This window comes from Pempheris klunzingeri, chromosome 4 (assembly GCF_042242105.1).
Source record: "Pempheris klunzingeri isolate RE-2024b chromosome 4, fPemKlu1.hap1, whole genome shotgun sequence".
NCBI lineage: Eukaryota > Metazoa > Chordata > Actinopteri > Acropomatiformes > Pempheridae > Pempheris > Pempheris klunzingeri.
The window spans coordinates 25242102-25265150 of record NC_092015.1 but is presented as its reverse complement, the minus strand read 5'-3'; the positions used below and the strand labels follow the sequence as shown (position 1 = coordinate 25265150).

The window sequence follows — 23049 nt, the reverse complement described above, 5'->3', positions numbered from 1 at the left end:
GAAGAAGAGAGACGCCTGAAGATGAAATATTCTGAAGCTGTTTTTCATGCCACACATGCACAGGTGTGTCTAAGGCTTTACATAAGGTTCTTAAGGGTCAGGCTCCATCATACCTTAAAGAACTCATAGTACCATACTACCCCACTAGAGCACTGCGCTCCCAGACTGCAGGTCTACTGGTGATTCCCAAAGTCTCCAAAAGTAGTGCAGGAGCCAGAGCTTTCAGCTATCAGGCTCCTCTCCTGTGGAATCTCCTTCCAGTTTGGGTTCGGGGGGGCAGACACCCTCTCTACATTTAAGATTAGACTAAAAACCTTCCTTTTTGACAAGGCATATAGTTAAGTGCTGGATCAGGCCTTAGACCAGCCCCTAGTTATGCTGCTATAGGCTCAGACTGCCGGGGGACTCCTATGGTGCACTGAGCTCCTCTCTATTCTCTATCCTCCTCTTCCTCTCCATCATTATGTCTCATGTCCGCTGAATGTCTGCCTCTAACTTGCTATCTTCCCCGGAGCCTTTCTGTGCTTTTCTCATCTCTCAGGTTCCTGTGGATCCTGGTCCTGGTCCTGCTGATGTGGTTCTCTGCTTCATGAATCACTGCTGCGGATCATCGGCTACTCGTCACATTTTTCAATAATATCATACTGCTAATCTTTTAGTCACTGCCATCCAAAGCTGTTTTAGTAAACGATCTGATATCTGACCATCATATTGATTTATTATGTCTGACAGAAACCTGGCTACGTCCTGAGGAGTATGTTAGTCTTAATGAGGCCACTCCTCCCAGTCATATTAATACCCATATTCCCCGAGATTCTGGACGTGGAGGTGGAGTTGCAGCAATCTTTAACACTAGTTTAATAGTCCAACCTAGACCCAAACTTAATTATAACTCCTTTGAAAGTCTTACTCTTAGTTTTTCACACCCAACCTGGAAAACACTAAAACCAGTGTTGGTTGTCACAGTGTACCGCCCTCCTGGCCCATACTCTGAATTCTTAACTGAGTTTTCAATGTTTTTATCAGACTTAGTCCTTAGTGTGGACAAAGTGATTATAGTAGGTGACTTTAATATTCATGTGGACAATGAAAATGATGAGCGCTGCTTTTGTCTCACTATTGGACTCAATTGGCTTCTCCCAGAGTGTAAATGAACCCACTCACTGTTTTAACCACACTCTTGACCTTGTTTTGGCTTATGGTGTTGAAATTGAACAGTTAACAGTCTTTCCACATAACTCTATTCTATCAGACCATTACCTGATAACATTTGATTTCTTGCTACTGGACTATGCACTATATGACGGAGAGGTCCTCACTAGATGCTTATCTGATAGTGCTGTTGCCAAATTCAAGGAGGTGATTCCTTCAGTATTTCAGCCTGTGTGTCCCTGTGCTGTGGATGACCCCCATGCTAATCTTAGCCCCTCCCAAATTGATTATTTGGTCGATAGTGCTGCAGGTTCACTGTGAATGACACTAGACTCTAGCGCCCCTCTAAAAAAGAAGAGAATTAAAGAAAAGAGACAAGCTCCCTGGTATAATTCCCAGACACGTGAGCTTAAGCAATATTCACGCAAACTAGAAAGGATATGGCGTGCCACCAATCCTTAGTCACACTCCTATTGTTAGTGCTATAGTCACTGTTAATACATTGGTTGCTGTTTGTGTTGTGTGTGTGTCTCTCTCTCTCTCCCTCTCTCTCTCTATCTCTCCCTCCCTCTCTCCCTCTCTCCCCTCCACCCAACGCGGACCCTTACAGAAGCCACCCACATTGAGCCTGGGTCTGTTCGAGGTTTCTTCCCGTTAAAGGGGAGTTTTTCCTGCCACTGTTGCTCAATATAGTATCTGATGCTTGCTCATGTGGGAATTCTTGAATCCTTAATTTTGAATTCCTGAATCGTTGGGTCTCTCTCTCTTAGTTAAAAGAGTTTGGTCTAGACCTGCTCTTTATGTAAAGCGTCTAGAGATAACACTGTTGTGAATTGGCGCTATATAAATAAAGATTGATTGATGATTGATTGATTGATTCATTGACATAAATATGATGAATATGAAAAAAAAATTAAAAAAAATTCTGACTATGTTTTCCAGCTGCTTTAGGAGCCTGTCTGAAATACTATAATTTTTATACTGTATGTGCTTAATTGTAGAGAGATTATGTGCTGGAATCTTTCCACAGAACATTAAAGTCAGAAGTTTTAAGTTGTAGGATTTGGTAGTCTCTGAAATATATGTTAGGGTTGAGGGTTGAGTATCTGATTTACTTGGCTGATAGTAGTCGTAGATCTTGACCACGGCTGGCTTCATGTTCTGCACCGGGATCTCCTGTACCAGCTCTAAGCTGTGGTGGATGCCTATGTCCTTTACTAACTGTTGGAGGAAATACAGATGACATCATCAGTAACAATCCGGAGACCATCATGCATTGTTCCTCACTGTGAAGTCCTCTCACCTCCTGCAGGTACACCACAACATGATCTTCCTTCTGTTCAACACGATCCACCAGCAGGGCATCTTTGAGCTGTGAGGAGACTATATTCAGCTGGGTCGTTCAACAAAAACAGAGGAAAGCTATTCTATCTAGCTAATCTAGTCAAGTTAAAGTTACTGTAATTACTAACCCTCTTCAAAGACTCTGGATCTGGAACAAATCCAGAGAGCATTTTAATATCCAGGATCACCATGTTAGTGCTCATCTCCTTTCCACGATATCTGTAATACAGGCATAAAAATATGATGTTACTCAGTGAGGTTTCCTCTTGTTCTTCATAGCTCTTCATACTGTGTTGGATCTGAACTAATGCTGTCTGGTTTCTTTGAGCAACATAACTCTTGTTTCTGATTAATACCTACTAGTCATTCAGACACCAAGATATGTATGAATAGTGTAGTTCAAGCTGGTAGATGCAGGGGATCATTGTATTGTATTGATTGCTGTAACGTGGATGTAACTGTTGATGATTACTTACAGGGATGTCAGCTTCAGAGTGACTTTGGGTCTCCGAGATTCACCAGCACAGTCAGCTTCTGGTTTGACCGCCACACTCAAGGTGGTGACTTCAGCAGGTGTTGGGATGTTATAGCGAACAGAAATCTGGGAAAATGATACACAAGGAAGGTTTAAGATCCAAAAAAGTCTTCTCCAACAGCTCAAACCTTTGTTATAAATGTAAAGTTCATAAGGGGTCATTTATCCATTTGTTCTGGTCATGTGATCACATCAAAATGTTTTGGAAAGGTGTACACTCTGTTATCCAGGAAGTGACTGGTAAACGTTTCACAATGTCATCCTCTCTCTATTTGTTAAACCATGCTCCTGGTAATCTTTTTGACACAGATACAAGGTCTCTATTGACAATCCTGTTATTCCTTGCTAAGAAATGCATATTACTGCGATGGTCGGCCCCCCAGGTCCCTACGGTCAATATGTGGATGTCTCAGATATCGGCCCTTCTTCCTTTGGAAAAACTGACCTACGATCTGAATCATAAATCAGAAAAATTTTGGAGACTCTGGACACCTCTGCATACTTTTCTACAAAAAACTCTGACCGTAGCTCCATAGCATAATAATTCAATATCTCACTGAAGGACGCAATGTTTTTTTTTTTTGTTTTTTTTTTAAATCTGTCTGATAAGTATATGTGGTTGCATTTATTTCTGTAAAATTCTGTATATTGTATTGCAGTGCATGAAGTTAGTTTTGTAGTGGGTGGGATTGTTTTGTTTTTGTTCTTGCCTTCTTGTTTGCTTGTTTATTATTATTTGCACATACCATAAAACTCAATAAAAAGAATATAAAAAAAAAAAAGATCCAAAAAAGTCAATTTGAAACATTTGGAAACGTGACTAGTGAGATACAGCTGAAAGTTTTATAAATAACTCGTAGATGAACAATAGCATCATTCATTAAATGTGGTGTTTGCTGTGTGCAGCAGCTCATCTGCTCTTTTCCCCTGAAGTTGAATAACTTATTACATAAGTGTGTTAGTTTTTTCGGACATCACTTCGGCTTTACGGTAGGACACAATGACTATCAAAATTATTTTTTTATTCATCCCCCCATACTGACAACTACTTCTCTGCTTTCTCTGAACTTCAAAGTGTCACAAGAATGGTCTATTTTTGTTCTGTCAATGGAACCATTGGCTATTGCTTTGACAGAAAGTGTTGGCATCAAAGGTATTCACCGTGGGGGCTCAGAACACAATGTTTCACTTTATGCTGATGACATGTTGTTATTTACATCTGACCCTTAATTAACCTTCCATAACTCCTGGGCTTGTTTAAGAAATCGGTGGTATGGAACTTCTAAAGTTCTCTCCCGAATGGGCTGCTAACAATGGTGCATAGTTATATTAGCAGTATGTGTGCTGGTGTATTTAATTTAATAACGGAAAAAGGAAGTGCTGCAGATACCACTGACCTGCATTGAAGCACATGCAGAGCCCTTCACCTCCAGGCTGTACTTTCCTGTCACATCATGCAGCATCTTTTCCTGGTACAGCAGTTTGTTGTCCTGGTTCACATCAAATGTCAGCTGACCACTGGGGGAATGGACCGTCACTGTGCTTGAACCCTCTGCACTGAACACCAGAGTAGAGTAGAGAGCCAGAGCCTGAAGAGCCACCACTGTGTCCTACAACACACATGAACACACACACACACACACACACACACACGGAAGTTGTGGGTAATGTTGCTGTCCTGGGATTTTGATTTTAGTATTCCTTTGTAGGTTAAGAAAATGCAACAACTACTGCAACAAATAAGCTTAATAAAACTAAAAGCCTGTTGAACATGCTGGAAAATACATTGTCACAAAGAAGACACACAGAGCTGTTTGGCTTAGCTTATGAAAAGGTGGTGTTTTAGAGGCACATGGTTTTCACAAGACAGTGACTAAATGGCTAAGCTTCAGTGTTCGGGCCGCACCTGTGTGGAGGAGAAGCCTCCATAATAGTTCTGCTGAGTCGTCAGCCATCTGACGATGCGGGTGCCGTAGCCCACGTCTGCAGCAGTAGGGGAGGCGCTGAGTTTGGCCAGCAACACATAGGAGCTGATCTCCACAGAAAGAGAGGCTGAGGTTTCTGTTGCTGTCTGAGACCAGTGGAGAAAACCACCTACAAACAGACAAGGTGAGCTACATTACTACACAGTAATGAAGGCAGTACTGAAGGTTTCCTTCAGGAGGATGACTCACCTTGGTTTAATGCAACGGTGTCTAGATGCTTCAGAAGGTGAGCACGTGTCTCCATGTCTCCTGCCAGGGTGAAGACGTATGCCAGCAGTGCTGTGGTGTAGGTGTTGCTGAGGTCACCGATGGACTCCCTGAGACAAGACAGGCTCTGATTCACCACAGGATCCTACAGGAGATTCAGAGAGCACATATGATCACTTGATATTATCAATGTAAAGACAGCAAGTTAATTCTATTTTATTACAATTTTGTCTTCAACAAATTCCTAAAGTCAAGTGCCAAGGAATAATCACACAGCACCAAAAATGAATGAGACAAGGTCAATTCTTCAATGTGGGTTAGGACTAGACTACACTGGTTGCATTCAAATGAATGATGTAGTTCTTATTTGTTCAACTTTTTGAAAAAGAGATCTGCATGGGTTTCTTTGATCAGCCTGTCACATAAGTTTTATGCCTATATTCTAAACTAAATACACTGCAGTGCATTTTTGAAACAGTATCTGGAACCTTTCAAACAGAAATAAACATCAATGATGTAAGATCCTGCAGACTGGGAAAACAAAGTGAAAATTAATGCTGAAAAATAATCAATGTGCACATTTATTTGCAAAAGTTTGAGATTGAAAAAAAGAAAGGATTCTGACTAAAAGTTATTGGCTTTTTATATCTTGAAAATGATACATTAGAGCTGGGAAAAGTTTACTCACATTTACGGATGTATTCATCTCCAAGAAGGCAGCAGTGATGTAGGCACTGAGAGTCACTTCATCAGACACACCTCCCTGTAGAGAGGAAGCATCATACAGACGTTAACATCACTGTACCTCCAAACAAAAACAAAATAAAAATGAGTCCTACAGGGCTCTCATATGAGTTACAGTCATGTTTGTTTTGATAGATGAAACCTGTTAAAATGGACGTGAGAGGGAATTATCTCACATTGCAAATCACTGCTCGCATGTGGTTAATTTGGTACAACCGACCCCTGGCTGGCATTAGTAAGTACTGATTGAAAGCTGATGGTGCATTTGCATTTAATTTTTGCTTTAGCAAGATGTCATTCAGTAACAATTAATATGTCTAACATGCTTCAGTTTTGGGCTGTACCAAGTGTAATTTTTTTTTAATTCAAAGCTTCTTGGAGGTACTTGAATGAAACTCTGTCTGTGACGTCATAATATAAAAAATTAAAAAAAAACTCAAACAAAGCCCTCAATTTGTGAAGAAGTGATTCATATGATTGAAACTGAACTGCTTCACTGACACTATCTGGAATACAACTTAGCTTCAAGCCCCTCTAAAAGTTAGCAGGGCTCCAGAGGAGCTGTCGGGTTTGTAGTTTTCCTTTTTTGAGTCTCTCTTGTTCTGTCACACTTTGCTAAAACGTATCTAAAACTTCTGGCTACCGTTCCCCTTTCATGCTAACAGATGTTAGCTGGTTAAGTTAGCACAGTGGAAGCTCTCTTTTGAGTTTCCTAATGTCATATGGCTCTGTGTTGTCTCAAATACGATAATTAAAAGTTGAATTATCTTCAGCTCAAGTAGCTACAAATTAACAGTGTTTTGGTAGCTAACCTTGGTGCTAACTGTTCAAAAATATATGCATTCAAGGGTTTAGTTGGGATTTGTTTTAGGAGAACCATCTGTGAGATGAAGGTGGAGCCCAAAAAACACAGGGTCCAGCATGCACCCCATTGTGCCGCACACTAGGACCTGGACAGCCCCAGGCCAATGCCAGGATTGTTCCTTGGTTTAGTTTCAGACATTTTCGTAGAGAAATAACAGTGTTTTCAGCTTACCTTCATTCTGTTGTTAAAGAGACTTCCTGACTTTTCAAAACAGCCAGTTTCTCGTTGTTTCCTTTCCAGCCAAGTCTTAGACTCGTCAATCTTGGAAGGGTCAATGTAGATGAAAGACTGGGCTTTGGCAAAAGATCTCAGCACAAAAGCAGTCAGCCTGAGGATAGTAAAACATAGCTAGACATGAACTATGAGACAACAGGAAGCACTTTATCTGTAACTCACTAAGTCACCACAATATGCTAAACATACCAGTAAGGTAATTCATGCATTAATCAGCAATACATTACAGTATATTGGTGGTATTACTGTGAAAGAACCTTTGAGTTATATTAGGATTTAAGAAATAAGATCACATTTTCCAGAGCATCATGCTTGTTTTTGTCATAGTGCAGCCACATCCACACTTAAACAAGCAAATTTAGATTTAGAATGATACGCCACGGAGATGCTGTGGAGTTGATGATCTCTGATTTATTCCCCCGCCATGTCCTGAAGAAGATCCTGATAGAAGGGTCTTACCGCTCCAAGCTACATGCTGACGCTATATACTCAAGTGTTAGCCACTGAGCAGCTCGTCTTCCAGTGTGTAAAATGAGTCACCAGTGTTTCTTGACCCTGCACCACCTTATCTTACTTTAGGGGCTCATAGCCAAAGCAACTTTACTTTCACAAATTTAATATTAAAGCTGGAGACTAATGTTACTAGCACAGGTGCTTTAGCCATAGCACATGCAAGAGCAGGACGGTGGAATCAAGAATAGCTTGTAGTTGGACCCGCATTCTGTAAAGGCTACAACAGTTAGTGTTTGTATGTTAACCTTAATTTACAGGTTAAAACGCAATTAAAACACGCAACTAGCTAGGCCAGTTGTAGAACACCTCCAGCCACTGGGTGGGCTTACTGATGCACAATCTTGCACCAGTCAGATTCTGGAGAATGTTGATCAAATTAATCATTTCCATATATCTTGCCCTGTCTAGGTCAAGCAGAGTGGATGTACATTTGCCTGACATGGTGTCTTCAAGTCATTTATAAAGTGATTTCATTCAGGTGGTTTCTATTGGCATTGTTTTGCGCTGCTATTTAACATAAAAGTCCATGGCAAGTGTTGTTTGTTTTCCAGAAAGGGGCGGCGACGTGAAGCCAAGCCAAAGTTCCCAGATGTGCCGAAGTAATCTATGATTTTTGACCACTAATGTTCTCACCAAGTGTTCCCTGCTCCTGATCCAAATGTGCTGTAAGCACCGTCATGATGTTTGTAGTTCAGCTGTCTCTGGTAACCTGTATAACAATAGAAATACTCTTATTAGGGCACTTACTTATACTGTCAGATTTATGACATCTCTGTAAATTTGAATGTACAAACAAAGATGCATTTATTAGACAGCTGACAGAAGAGAGATGACAGCAAATGAGGGGAGAGGAAGACATGCAACAAAGGTCACTTTGGCGGCCTAGGGGTTAAGGTGGAGATGCTGTGGTAACCTCGGCCACCATGGTTCCCCTGATCTGTGGTCTATGAATAGAATGATGAGCTCTATCAAGTGGTGAACAGATGTTCTGCTCAGATTTTGTGCAACCAGTAACAGACTGTTACAGATGAGACATATCTAGGGATCTTAAATGCTTCCCTTTTAGCTGCAATATAAAACCAACAGACACTCACCACTGGTCAAGAAGTTGGTAGACTTTTCCATGATGGCTGGGGTCAACTGCTGTGTTCCTCTCAGGTACTGAAGGATGTAGATGTTGGGGGCAAGGAGCGCCATATTCTGCTCCCCGCATCCATATGGCATCTGGAGCAGCCCATCCAGGTTCTTCAGGGCTCGGCCCAGGATGTCCCCTGCACAAGAACCGTGACTCATTTAGACATGTACTGACCTAAGTTTATATCTCCAAATGGACAATCCAGCCACAGAAACCCATGTTTATTATTGATGCCCTTATAAATGTGGCTACAAGGGACTGAAACCTGTTAACTTGCCTTGTTTGTTTAAAACAACACTCAATTAAAGTGAATTCAGCAGTTTACCCAGGATGGATAATGAAGCACGGGCGGATCCATAAATCATGTTCTCAGGGAGTTGTATCTCTATTTCCTCTGTTAAAGCATCTCCTGTGCATAGAAAGAGAAGAGAACAAATACCTCATAGAAAGAAACCAACAAGAGCTAAAACAGTCCATCCATCCATCATCCATTCATCCATTGTCTATACCACTTATCCTTCAGGGTCACAGGGGGCTGGAGCCAATCCCAGCAGACTGGACTGGTTGCCAGTCAATTACAGGATCACACTCACACGCAATTTAGAGTGACCAATTAACCTGCATGTCTTTGGACTGTGGGAAGAAGCTGGAGTATCCAGAGAAAACCCATGCAAGCATGGGGAGAACTCCACTAAGAAAGACCCCAGGTTCAAACCTGGATTTGAACCTGGAACGTTCTTGCTGTGAGGCAACAGTGCTAACCACAACACTGCTAAAACAATGATGTCCTTTATTGGATGGTCAGTAAATTATGGAACAAATGAGATTGTAAAAAAGATCAATGTCACAAAATGCTCAGTTCTTCCATTAGGTTGATAAAATGTTAATCAAAATAATTCAAGACACCAGCTCTGAACTTGACACAATTGCTATAATCACAGTGAAGTACCTGTAATTATTGAAGGAGTCAATAAACCATACTGACCTTTTGGGCAGAGCAGCCAGTTGTAGTTCTTTGTCATCTCAGTTCCCTCAGCCTGACAGGACGGAAATGGAATGAGATCCACAGTTTCTACGTTGTATTACAAACGAATGGATTATGGATAAACTTTTCTCTGTCAGCCTGTTATTAAAACTCCTACCTTTACTATGAGAGATCGCGTGACCACATCAATGCGACCTCTGTCTGGCACGCTCACAATCTCATTGCCACATAAAGTGTGGGATACCACAGCCTCAGCAGTAACAGACACATTCACAACCCCTAAAAAAGGATCAACAAACACAATATGAAATATTTTGTCAATGAGGTGGATCTCACTGATTTCATAGAGATGAAAAGGGCTGTGCTGGGGAAAGAGGAGCAGCAAGTCCTCCACCTTGGCACCCTTAAACAGTTCACATCAGTATGAATCAGAGTTTGGTTCTCACCTAAGGCTGAGGGGGCCATGGTCCAGCTGAGGGTCTTGCGCTTGCTGCCACACAGACAAGATGTGTACTGGTCACCAGAGAGGGGAGTGAGAGTGTAATCTAAGGAGGGGGCTGGAGTCACAGTGACCTGTTCATGAGAGACAACAATGTATTTTAAAGCTGGAAAATGTAAACAACTGTTCAAACTGCAGAAGTACATTTGACCCTTCAAAGCAGACATCAAATGATCAAGTAGTTTGAAAACTGACTATAGTTGGAACATGACAATTACTTCAAATATTTACAAGACGCTTGGTAAGAACCTTGGTGATAGAGCTTGCATGAGAGATTAATAAAATCAAACCAGTTTGCCAAATTTTGTTTGGTCCAATCAGTTGCAGGTTAACCAATGCTTTAAAAGCTCCTTTGAAAAGTGTTGATTGCACCTTGGGGAGGAAGTGGTTAAAGTAATCTATTACAAGTAGACTTTTGTCTTTTTACCCTATATCCATAGTCATAGTGCTTTATCCTGATATATTTTGGTTTCAGATACTCCAAGTTATAGATAGTCAGTGTTTCCCTGAGAAAAAAATAGGGATGGAATCAACGAAACAAAACCTTGGTTAACTGAATTCTACTGACTCCACAACACAACGTGTTGTGATTTCAGTTTGTACAGGTTAACAATCTGTGCACAGAGGAATTAGTTCTGCACGGCCCAATACTATTCATCATATATTTGCTTTCTCTGGCTAATATCATCAGGAAACAGTCCATACATTTTCACTGTTATGCAGATGATACCCAATTATACTTATCGATAAAGTCTGCCTTAAGAACATAAAGTTCTGGATGACCAGCAATTTTCTGCTGCTAATCTCAACAAAATTTACGTTTTTGTGCTTGGCCCTAAACACCTTAGAGACACATTTTCCAACAATATAGCTGCTGTGGATGCCATTACTCTGGCCTCCAGCTCCACTGTGAGGAATCTCTAGGATATGTCCTTTAACACCCACATAAAATACATTTTAAGAACTGCCTTTTTCCATCAGGCCCATCCTGTCTATGAATGATGCTGAAAAACTAGTCCATGCATTTATCACTTCAAGGCTGGACTATTGCAATACCTTATTTCTAGGCTGCCCCAACAAGCCTCTAAACCTCTCCAGGCTCTTGTGGATTCTGCTGCATGCACACTGACAAGAAATCATATTGATCATTGTCTTGCACAAGGACACGACATGTTGACCCACAGGAGCTGGGGATTGAACCCCCGACCTTCTGATTGTGGGACTACCCACTGTGCCGCTGAACCACAGCCACCCCAATCAAGCTCCTCTCCTGTGGAACCGTCCTCAAGTTTGGTTCTAGGAGGCAGACACTCTCCCTACGTTTAAGAGTAGGCTTAAAACTGTCCTTTTTGATAAAGCTTATAGCTCAGGCCTTGGACCAGCCCCTAGTTATGCTGCTATTGGCTTAGACTACCGAGGGACTTCCCATGATGCACTGAGCTCCTCTCTCCTCCTCTCCCTCTCCATCTCAATCCTTCATGTCCCTAAATGTATGTTACTAACTTGGTATCTTCCTCCACCACTTTTACTATCATTAGTCATTATCAATTTTTAGTCTATTATTATAATTATCATTATTCATACACTCATTGTCATAATGTTATTCACTATTGTCATATTGCCCTTTATTTGTCATATTCCTATTATCAGTAATACAGTTACAGTTATTATGGTTGTTTGCTGTGAAGATTGATTAATATGTCCTTAATATGTGTGAAATTTGAACAAAATGATTTTAAAACAAGCGTTTCCCACAGACAACCAGTGAATTACTGGTTAATCACAGGTTTCATAAGCCATAAATGGCATAAATATAGGATAAATTTCCAAAAACAGTGATACGACAAATTCATTTCCACCACAGGATGAATTGCAATAACTTTGGTGATTCGATAACTTTTCATCTATTGCCATCATCCGGTCAACACTAACAAACTAAACTATGATGGAGAATAACTTCGCACCTGCTAACCATCAGCATGTTATCATTGTCATTATGAGCATGTTAGCATGCTGATGTTAGCAGTAGCTCATGTAAAAGCGTTGATTACCATGATGCAGCTGGACAGGTAGTTGAAGATGGTTGCCTTCAGTTCAAAGTGCTCCCCCCGGATGATGGAGTAAGGCAGGCTGAGCTCAAGGAAGAAAGGCTGGAAGACTCTAAACTCCTTACGTGGAGCTAAGCCAAAACCCTGCGTGGACAAACAGAAAGCCTCCGTCTCCCAAGTGGTGATGGTATCTGGTGCTGTGAGGGACACATCCTTGGTTCCAGACCCTCTGAATCAGCACATAAACATTATGTTAGCTGGAAAAACACACTTACAGTTGCACCCAAAATTATTCAACCTGCAATGCAAATTAGGTATATTGGCTGAATTTACAAACTGTCAGCTGTGTTTGATTAACAACTCAAACAAGAACAAATTATATAGTAATAGTTCAACACAACTAATATTACTGGTCATTTCTCCATACTCAACACAATATTTAAATATATTAGATCTCTAATATCTTCTCTAATAATCTTTGGTTTGCGTGTTGTAACTGCCCTCTTCAAATCTCATCAGAGATTTTTTATGGGATTCAAGTCAGGCGATTGTGATAGCCGCTTAGTATCTTCCAAGACTTTTTCTGAAGCCAAGCCTTGATGGACTTTGAGGTGTGCTAAGGATCATTGTCCAGTTGGACGGCCCAATGATACCCAAGCTTCAGCTTCATCACAGATGGCATGAAATTTTCTCCTAGGATTTCCTAATACTTGGAACACAAACCTAGCGCCATTTGATATGGTCTATCCCAAGCACACCTGATGCAACTAATAAGGCCTTGAGACAACACCTGGTTTGCAAATGAGTGCTCTTTTGAGGGATTCTATTCACGGGGTTGAATAATTTTTAGGCTGCAGGAGCCATTAGTGGCATTTTGTGTTGAATTTGGAGAAACCAACTGTGATATTAGTTGTGTTGAGCTATTTCAGTTGTTCTTGTTTGAGCTGTTCATTGAACACAGCTGAATTTTTTGGAAATTTCACCACAGTGCAAGTGCATATAACTAATCATTCACACACATTCACACACACACTGAAGCTATGCTTCAGGAGCAACTTGGAGTTCAGTGTCTTGCCTAAGGACATGAGGTTTAAACCATCAAATCTTCTGATTGGTGGACCACCCACTCTACCACTGAGCCACAGAGCATAACCCTGAGCATAATTCACACTTGCCCAAAAATGCCTTTTCCCTTACGCAATCACACAATAAACACATGCAAAATAATTAATACATATTTTTAAGAGTCATAAACTTTAAGCTCTAAGGTTACATAAAAATGAGAAGAATGCTAGTCCACATGCTCAAAAAGACAACAAAAAAATGTTTTCACTATTTCATGGCAATCAAAGCCCTTTGTGGTGGAAGCTCACCCAACTTCCACCAGGTCCCATATCCATGTCTCTGGGAAGAAAGTGCGGACTGTCTCTATTGGGGGTGGTGGTGGAAGATAGGCTCCACCGACTCCGACAGAGTTAGGTGCAAGTCCCAGTGCTGGAGGTGCCCTTTCCATGTCATAAGCAACAGCTGAAAAGAAAATAGAAAATCAGGAGCAGAAGGCAGCAATGACATTCTGACCTGTTTAAATATTGACAAATGTTCAAAATGTGCCACTTGAAAAAAAGTCACCATATGGTCCCTGATGGTATTCTTTTCCTTTGTACTTGAGGCATGAAGGCACTCTGATAAACAAGTTTGTTGCCATCTTCAGTCCTACACCCTAGATAATCCAACAACAACACACGAGCATCTTTGAAAAGTCAATTAATTGTATAACTACAAAATATATTAATATATCATTGATATTGTATATTAATTTTGTGCAGGAAATAACCTGAAAAACTGAATAAGCATCATCATTCAGGTCCCGTCCAGGGTGTGGCATAATGTATCTTCTCGGTCTCACACGCAAGCATTCTACACGATCTTCTACCTCGTATGGAATATGGGATGATTTGGTGACAGGCAACAATTCAAATATCTGAAAAGAAAGGTATGGAAGCACTGACATTTAGGTAACACTTGGGATTGAAGGCCTTCTCTATAATCAAATAACTGTCAAAACAGAACCTTTATTCAGAAGGTAGACTTGTGTTAAGGGATATTCCTTACATATGTGAACAGAACTCTTTGGTATTTAATTTTGCCTACATCTGTTTGTGATGGATTCCAACAGTTACCCTGTCTGCCTCCAGAGTCTTTCCTGGCTCCTTGATGAGGACGCTCTGGTCGATGGCACTCACACCACACAAAGAGTCCGGCTGGGCTGTGACCTGTAGGATGGTCTGTTCTCCTGGAACAGCTGAGGCAGGAGTAAACTCCAGCGACACCTGGCACACACAGAAAACACACATATCAATAAAATATTGATAAGTGTATTTATATAGAACCTTTCAAGAAAAGACATCACAAACTGCTTAACAATAAAATGAACAAGCAAATAGGAGACTGAGCAACATATATTAAATGCAAACACAAGGAAAAAACAAACAAACATTCAAATTAAAGAAAAGCAGGTCTAAAAAGGTGGATGTTGAGCTGCTTTTTAAAGGTCTGTGCATAGTCCAAAAATCTTAAATTCAATGGGACAGAGTTCCAAAGGAGCTAGGAGTTACAACCTTAAAGGCACAGTCTGATTTTGTCCTGAGCCTCGAGTGATGGACACCCAACAACCCCTGATTCGAGGACCTCAGATTCCTAGTGGTACTATATATAGTTGCACTCAAAATTATTCAACCCCCATTGCAAATTAGGGTTATTGGTAAAATTTACAAGCTTTAAGCTGTGTTCAATGAACAGCTCAAACAAAATCAATTCAAATGGCTCAAAAATAATTAATATTACTGGTGGTTTCCCAAAATTCAACACAATATGCCACTTTTAATGACTACTACAATCAAAATTATTCAACCCCTCCTTGACAAGCATCTTAAGCCGGTAGCGATCAATTGTGCTTCAATCTAAATGCACATCCCTAACCGCAAAGCAGGGATTCAGTTGATGAGGCATTATTACAAACTGCAACCGAAAAAGTCCCGTCTGTAGTATGAGGAGAATCAATCCAAAGCTGATCCAGAGATACCAATCCACTGTCTGAGTCTTTCAATCATCAGTGGTCCTCAGTATCAAAATCATTTTATTGAAAAGCACTATCATTTGATTACATATTATTTTAGACCCTTAGAAGAGCTTTTTCCATTGAATTCAACTGACAGAAACCAGACTGAAACTTATCAAAAGTCTTGACTTTTGACTACTAAGACAGATGCAAGCCTCTTTGCAACCATTTTTGCTGAGTTCAAGACAGCGCCCAGCTATTTTGAGAAGTGGTTGTGAAGAATGGCGTGTTGGAAATCAGCTGGAATATGACCAGATGTCAATGAGTTATTGAATATAAAGAAATATATGATGGGGAGAGGGTTTTATGATATTTGCTCGTATGTCATTTATCTTACTAACATAGAAGGAGACAGAGTTATTGCACTCATCAACTGATACCAAATGTTGTAGGAGAGATAATACTGCTCATAGTGTCAAACAGGATTTTAAGATTATGTCGGAAATGAGATGTACAGCTACAAACTACATAGCTCTGGCATTCTTAACCGTGAAATTTGTTAAAAGTTCATTCAAATGCTGAAAGTGAACTTTAAGATGGGTGGATTTTCGCAAATGGTCTATTCTATGACAGTTTTGTGTAAAAAAGCAAATACTGCCGTTCATCCAGGGCATGAAATTAGTCAGGGCCAGTAGTAGCAACCACCCTGGCGGAGGGGGAGACATACTTTGCACCATGAATATCCTTGCTGGCTATAGTCAAGTGCTCTAGTTGATGTGGGGTTCAACTCACTGGAGCATTACCTCTTCCCCTGCTGACAAGTGGCAGTGCCTCTGCAGCCACATGAGAGGGTGCAGAACTGTGCATTGCTTTGGAATTCACTTTCAAGAGGGACCACAGATATTCAGGCTGTGCTGAAAGAGCCTGAGACTCTGGTACTCCTGTGATGCTGGAGCTGGGCAATGGAAAAGTGGGATCATTGTCTATTTCTGGAGAGAAGCAGTTTCTTTTTCTATGAGCTCATCTTCAAGACAAGTAATATTTTTCTTCATCTTTGAAACAGTAAGGTGGCAAAATGATTCAAATCCTCAATAAAGTCCATAAAAGTGCTAAAAGCTTAAAAACTTAAATACAAGTGTATGTTTCACCTAGCCACCAGGCTAAGAACAAACTTAACTAGGCGAGCAGCAGTCGAGGCAGTCCAGTTGACAGCAAAATTTAAGCTCAGTCTAATAAACAACGCTTCTACCAGAAAAACAGAATGCACTGTCTAGCTTTAAGTGTTGACTAAAGATGACTGGCAGAATGCTAACAAGACAAGGAACGCACTAAACCTGCAATCTTGTGATGTGATACAAATTAGTGTTTTACTCTAAAATATCCCAGATCTTTAATCAGAAGGCCTTTGAAATTGAAAAAAGTGCCATAGCCACTAACTTGTGTTAGCAAAGATTGCATGTGGTTTACACCACCAAAACACAGATAATAACTGGCTCAATCAAGGGCTATGTGTTGATCTTTTGTCACAGAACTAAAATAGACTTTGAATTTACACAGTTGTTGCACCACACGTTTTCTTCTCACACTTACCTTGTGACTGAAGCATTTCTCAGTGGAGAAGTCAGTACTGTGAGCAATCACATTCTCACTGGGGAGGATGGCGTAAGCCACAACCTGGACATCTGGTGCCATGTCTGGAGACACTTTCAGCCTAAAGGATACCACACCCTCAGTCACTGAAACAACAAAACAAATGTTTTGAACAACAATCATCATTCACATGATTCAAAAATCAATAGCCATGCAAACTCTAAGGGTCATTTTAAGTGGTCCTTCTTTGCTCACCCAATTCTTGCACTTTAATCCCTTTACTTCCTTGCATGACAATGGCACCTCTGGATAAGACCTGGAGAATTTGAGAGAAAATGACACAGCAGACTACATCATAATAAAGTTAGACGTGGAGTTCCGCAAGGTTTGGTGCTTGGACCGATATTATTTGCCTTATATATGCTTCCTTTGGGTAATATTATCAGGAAGCACTCCATTAATTAAAGCAGATGATACCCAGTTATACTATACTCAATAAAGCCAGATGAATCCAATCAGTTGACTAAACTCCAAGTCTGCCTTAAGGACATAAAGTCCTGCAGCAATTTTCTGCTGCTAAACTCAGACTAAACTGAAGTTATTCTGCTTGGCCCTAAACACCATAGAGACACATTTTCTAACAACATAGCTGCTCTGGATGGCACTACTCTGGCCTCCAGCTCCACTGTGAGGAATCTGGGAGTTATCTTTGATCAGGATTTGACCTTTAACTCCAACATTAAACAGATTTCCAGGACTGCCTTTTTCCATCTACGTAATATTGCTAAAATCAGGCCCATCTCGTCTATAGATGATGTAGAAAAACTAGTCCATGCATTTGTCACTTCTAGGTTAGACTATTGCAACTCCTGCCCCAATAAGTCGTTAAAGACTCTCCAGCTGGTCCACAACGCTGCTGCTCGTGTTCTGATGAGAACTAAGAGAAGAGACTATATTTCTCCTGTACTGGCTTCTCTTTACTGGCTTCCAGTAAAATCCAGAATAGAGTTTAAAATCCTTCTCCTCACCTGCAAAGCTGTTAATGGTCAGGCTCCATCTTATCTTAAAGAGCTCATAGTACCGTACTATCCCACTAGAGCACTGCGCTCCCAGAATGCAGGCCTGATGGAGCCAGAGCTTTCAGCTATCAGGCTCCTCTCCTCTGGAATCTCCTTCCAGTCTGGGTTGGGGGGGGGGGGCAGACACCCTCTCTACATTTAAGAGTAGGCTAAAAACCTTCCTTTGTGATAATAATAAGTTTTGTCTGAGCTGCTTTTTATGTAAAGCGTCTCGAGATAACGCTGTTTTGAATTGGTGCTATATAGATAAAGATTGATTGATTGATCATAACACCATAACAGCAAAAACATTTTGTGCTGTTCTTGCGTGTGATCTTTTGTCATTTTATCAAGTATTTAGTGGAATATGTTTATGTTGTTCATGTCAAAAGGTTTGCCATACATGTTCAGTGTGTTCAATAAGCTAAAATAACCCTAACCCTAACCTAATGTTAGTTGGTAAACCTTGTGAAACAGGTCCCTGGCTTTATTTGTGAAATAATAGTTCCTTTTCAATTAATTAATCCACAGACTTTATTTAAGACAATTTTTGCTTGCTTTGTGGGTACCTCACAAATAATGATGCCAAAGTCAATTTCTGTTTGCAGATCAACCAGCGTTTGGCTGCATATATCGCCGTTAATCACTGTACTCCAGGCTAAATTATTTCCACGGAGCACAAAGTCACCTGGGTAACATGGACAGTTTTGGTTCCTTCAGTCTCTCTAGTTAAATTGATTAATGGTATTAGTGTGACAAATGTCATTCATCTGATATAAAGGTCATTTTAAACTGGGGATAAGCCACTCACCAGATACATCACATCCACAGAGCCCTGAGCCTCTCCAGCTACAACGTATTGAATGGAGATGTCTTCTTCTCTGTCGCAGGGAAGTGGTTTATCCCTGTTCTTCACCTCCAGGAAGCTGACTGGTTTCGTGTCTGGAGAAGAAACTTGGGCCAAAGACAACATGTGATCTCCGGCGTCATAGTATGGCGTTCTATAACCAGCGTAGGTCAGTGTTGGTGTGCTGCTTACCTAGATTGCAGAAAAGAAACACGATAAATTAACTCATGGTGGTTGATGTAATAGAAAGTGTTGGTAAAGAGCTTCAGCAAAGCATCAAGATGTGACTGACAAATTTTTTTGCCTACACATCATATTTTCAGTTTACATACATGGAGGTGGGTGTTCTCATGAAGGTCAGCTGAGTCTAATGAGAAAGTGGCGACACCGTCACTGTTAGTTGTTAGGTTCTGCAGCCGACGTGACGACCATGTTTCACCCTCAGACAGGTACACCGGCATGTCAGGGATGGGCGTATTATTGTAATAAACGGCTTTAACCTGTTGGCAGCACAAAGTTGTATCACTGAGAATGCACATGGCTTCATTTGCACTTTGTAAGAATCACATTAAAGAAGTGAAGACCACACGCACTTACTTTTCCCTCTACGCTCGATCCTTGTTTATAAACCTTGGGTGTGTCAAAGAAGGACAGCTTTCCAACAACGTATGAAATCGATATTCTCTTCTCTTGTGGGTGTGAAATACCTGTACAAAGTATGCCATACTGGTTAAATACATTGTAATTGTCTTGATATACTAACTCTCCTTTGAAAATAAAATTCTGAGATATTATAAGACTTGCCGGTCCCCTCCTCCTCCACTTTGGTCTTAAGGTCCAGTACATCTTGAAGAACCTTTTGGTCCAGCTTTGTGAAAGTGGACATCCTGAAGGAAAAAGTTGCACAGCCATTGTTGTCCATCTGGAAAGTACAATAAAAGAAGATAAATAAAATGAAATGGACAGGCGGACCATTGGTTTGGCTCTTGTATAGCCATGTGCTGAGAAAAACCAGAGCAAAATGCACAGACTTATGATACAGGATGATACAGCATACAAGGATTTAGAGTTGCCATCTTTCAATATGATACTCGTTCTAATTTTGTGTTAAATATGTACAGTATACAGACATACTGGGCAAGTATATATGAGGTCGACCTCTATATGCACACTGTTTCAGCAGTTATGAGACTGTTGCTATAGCAACTGTACCTGTTTTGTCTCCTTGTAGCATGGGGCCGTTATCTTTGGGATTCCCTCTGGATTGTCAGGGGTGATGACAGTGGAGCTAAACCAATAGCGATTAAGAGGTCGGCACATCTCAGCTGTAACAGTTCCTGGTACAGGCTGGCCGTATGTATACCTAAATTGATGGACACAGGAAAAGAACATTGTGTTGTTGAAAAACAGCCACTCACCACACCAGACCTATTTTAGATTACTGTTATGGAGTGTAGTGAATGGAAGCTTCTACTTACGTTCCACATACTTCAGCTTCAATTTCTCCATGCTCAATGCTTTTTTCATCAGCTGTTTCTAGTTTTACATCAAATTTAGGTAAAACTGGAGACAAAATATGATTGTTAGTATTCTTGCTTACAAATACATCAGAATGGAAGGTACAGAAATGAACCACAACTTACCATATTTCTCCACCTTGAAGCTGTGATATAGTTTCTCTTCACCAATTGAGACAATGACTTGGTAGGTTCCTTCATGGGCCTCAGAGTTCAAGGAGTAAGAAAGCTGCAGTATTTTACCATTCGATGTTTTGTTCAGCCACTGTCCAATCCGGTTGCTGTTAGCATCCTGTTAACAAAATATATGGGAAGAACGGGTGTTCATGATAAAAGTAATGTAAATACGGGGGGGGCATATACATGCCAGACAGAAGTTAAGTGCTAACCATGCTGCCCCTTCCCCTTGTCACGATAGCAGATGAAACTGGGCCATACATTTGGATAGTGTGCAACTCTCAGCATTTTTAATAAAGGTTCAATCCTACACTTTGAGAATATATTATTTGAAATTACTGTGAAACGGATGCTGACCAGTATATTGTATAATGGTATCAGTGTATGCTGCAAATCGCCAACATACAACCAAAATTACTGGTAAAATAAGTTCAAGTAATTCCTGAAAAAACTTCCTGCTACAGTGATTATTGTCACAACTGTGTGATACTGATATCAGACTCAAAACTTTCATCGGGGTTGGGTCATGCACTCAAATGTTAACCACAGAGAAAGCTTAGGCTCTAGATGGGTTTAGGAGTAGGTTAACATGCTGAATTTACATGAGAAAAATACGTGTGTTGTCTTACCTCAATTTCGATGATATTATACTGCAAAGCAAAGCAAGAAAGACAGAGATTTGTTAAAAAAGCAGTTGATTTATATTGTGTCTGAGTCGTCCATTTTTCTTTATTTAAGAAATCATCAACGGCATATTGATTAGCAGTCAATGCTTCGATGTTTTACAATCATTGCACAGGTATGTGTAACACACATTAACAGGAAATTAATTTATTAGTGTTACTATAGTACATTAATATTACTAAAAAAATGTCTGTAGAAACTAGACTTCAGCTTTGATAGCATTTCTACAGCGTCAGCACAAATGTTTGAAGACAGCAACTTTACCTAAAGGGGCCCTGGTTGGACTATTGACCCAGAGCTTCACCAGGAGCTGACTGATTACAGACAGAACTCTGGTTGATTAAAACCTGCACCAATATCAAACGTTAAGAGAAGAAGAAAGGAGATACAGTCCAAACACTCACCAGCTGACTGGCAGGTCTGAACTTGGAGTCCAGTGAGACGACTCTGAAATGCACTGAGAGAAACACAAAGAGATTACATCAAGCATTTATAGCTCATCAACAGCAGTGTTAAACATTCTGACAGAAACTCACTCAGAACAATAGATTATTTACTATTGGCTTTTACATTGATCCCTCCTTTAGTAATCAATCAATCCGACAAGAACCACTTCTTCAGCTTAACTATATACCAGAATGAATGAGAGCTTATGGGGACTCAACATGAGATGCAAAAGTAATTGATGAAAAACGTTCAGTATCCCTGTGAGAAAAACTCCCTTTCAGCTCAGAGAGCAGAATTAGCTCTTAGCATCCCACTATCTGGTCACAAACCTGGACTTTAATAAAGTGGTGGATAGTTTTGCCTGAAGTGTGCCCATTTATATGGTAGATATACTCTCTATATTACACCATAGATAATCAGCTCAGGGTTACCTGTTTGTCCAGGGAGGTAGATTGGTTTATCTGTTTGGACGAATGTCCTTGGATGATACACACTGATCATGACTTTCCTGACTTCTTTTGAGTAAAATGTGAGGCCCCGTACCTTCACCTCAAACTCCTGCACCACTTTTTTCTGCACTAAAGGAGCCTGTGACAAAGAGATATTTCACGTTTTATATTAACACATTTTTCAAAGGATGTAGAATTGATGAAAATGGGGAAATGAATAAAAGTCCATCAAAATGCTGACCTTAAACTGAACACAGTCATGAAACTCTTTACTTAATGTCTTCTGGAAGAGGGTTGTATTCTTCTCTTGGGACAACAGAGTGATGGTCATGACCACAGACTCGTTGGGCTGCAGGAGACTCATGCAGAATTTGGTTTCTGCTCCAGCTTCAAGAACTGCAGGAATGGCCACCATGTACTGTCTGCAGACACAGACACATGCACACATACAGCAGATACCTCACTGGATCTGACGTGGAAGAAAACCATTACCTCCGATTCATGTAAACTAGTTAGAACTAAATTACACAAAACATACATGCTTTATTATTGTTTAAGACACTCCAGGTAAACTTACGGTCCTGCCGCTGCTTCACCAACACACATCCAGGTCAGGAAGACACACAGTGTCAGTGTCCACATCTGAACCCCAGGCCGACCCATGACTGACTGAGATGATGAGTCTCAGAGTCAGCATCTGTTAAATAGCCTCTGATGCTGAAATCCACCCCTGCTTCACACAGACACACACACTCGCCCACACAAACTTTCTTATCATGCGGCCCCTCTATTTGATGTCTGGTTACCCAAAAGTCAATCATTTATAGGGCTGAAGTTGTTTAATGTATTGTGTATGAGGGTGACTACAATTAATGCTTTTTTAACTATTTTAATTAGTTTATGTCTTTCCAGCTATAACAATTAAAATGTGAAAATTACATTTTCCATAGCACCAGGGTATAAAAACAAACATTCG

The 23049-nt window shown here is 40.5% G+C and overlaps 2 protein-coding genes across 2 annotated transcripts in view; both read right to left on the bottom strand.

Annotated features, from left to right (window-relative positions):
• The window catches only part of LOC139199575 (alpha-2-macroglobulin-like), a 57661-nt gene that overhangs the window by 377 nt on the left and 34235 nt on the right, over positions 1 to 23049 (bottom strand). The window lies entirely within an intron of this gene.
• LOC139200039 (alpha-2-macroglobulin-like) lies at positions 2159 to 22818 on the bottom strand. Its single transcript, XM_070829270.1, has 35 exons — positions 22651 to 22818; positions 22315 to 22495; positions 22056 to 22212; positions 21582 to 21634; positions 21123 to 21143; positions 20443 to 20608; positions 20278 to 20362; positions 20012 to 20162; positions 19604 to 19721; positions 19397 to 19506; positions 19132 to 19299; positions 18764 to 18991; positions 17150 to 17210; positions 16895 to 17040; positions 14427 to 14576; positions 14081 to 14227; positions 13876 to 13966; positions 13620 to 13773; positions 12250 to 12475; positions 10146 to 10272; positions 9857 to 9978; positions 9700 to 9751; positions 9040 to 9123; positions 8674 to 8850; positions 8213 to 8288; positions 7004 to 7160; positions 5912 to 5986; positions 5206 to 5368; positions 4938 to 5125; positions 4429 to 4641; positions 2973 to 3097; positions 2625 to 2715; positions 2456 to 2524; positions 2268 to 2373; positions 2159 to 2172 (listed from the first exon to the last, which is right to left on the bottom strand). Exons 1-35 carry the CDS (start codon positions 22734 to 22736, stop codon positions 2159 to 2161), a joined length of 4338 nt encoding a protein of 1445 aa, XP_070685371.1. The 5' UTR covers positions 22737 to 22818.

Coding starts and splice junctions, on each gene's coding strand:
- LOC139200039 (XM_070829270.1), bottom strand. CDS start 22,736: ATGGGTCGGCCTGGGGTTCAGATGTGGACACTGACACTGTGTGTCTTC. Junction 17,041..17,149: donor GATTAAAGTGCAAGAATTGG/GTGAGCAAAGAA, acceptor TTGTTGTTTCAG/TGACTGAGGGTGTGGTATCC. Junction 10,273..12,249: donor ACCTGTCCAGCTGCATCATG/GTAATCAACGCT, acceptor TCTCATGAACAG/GTCACTGTGACTCCAGCCCC.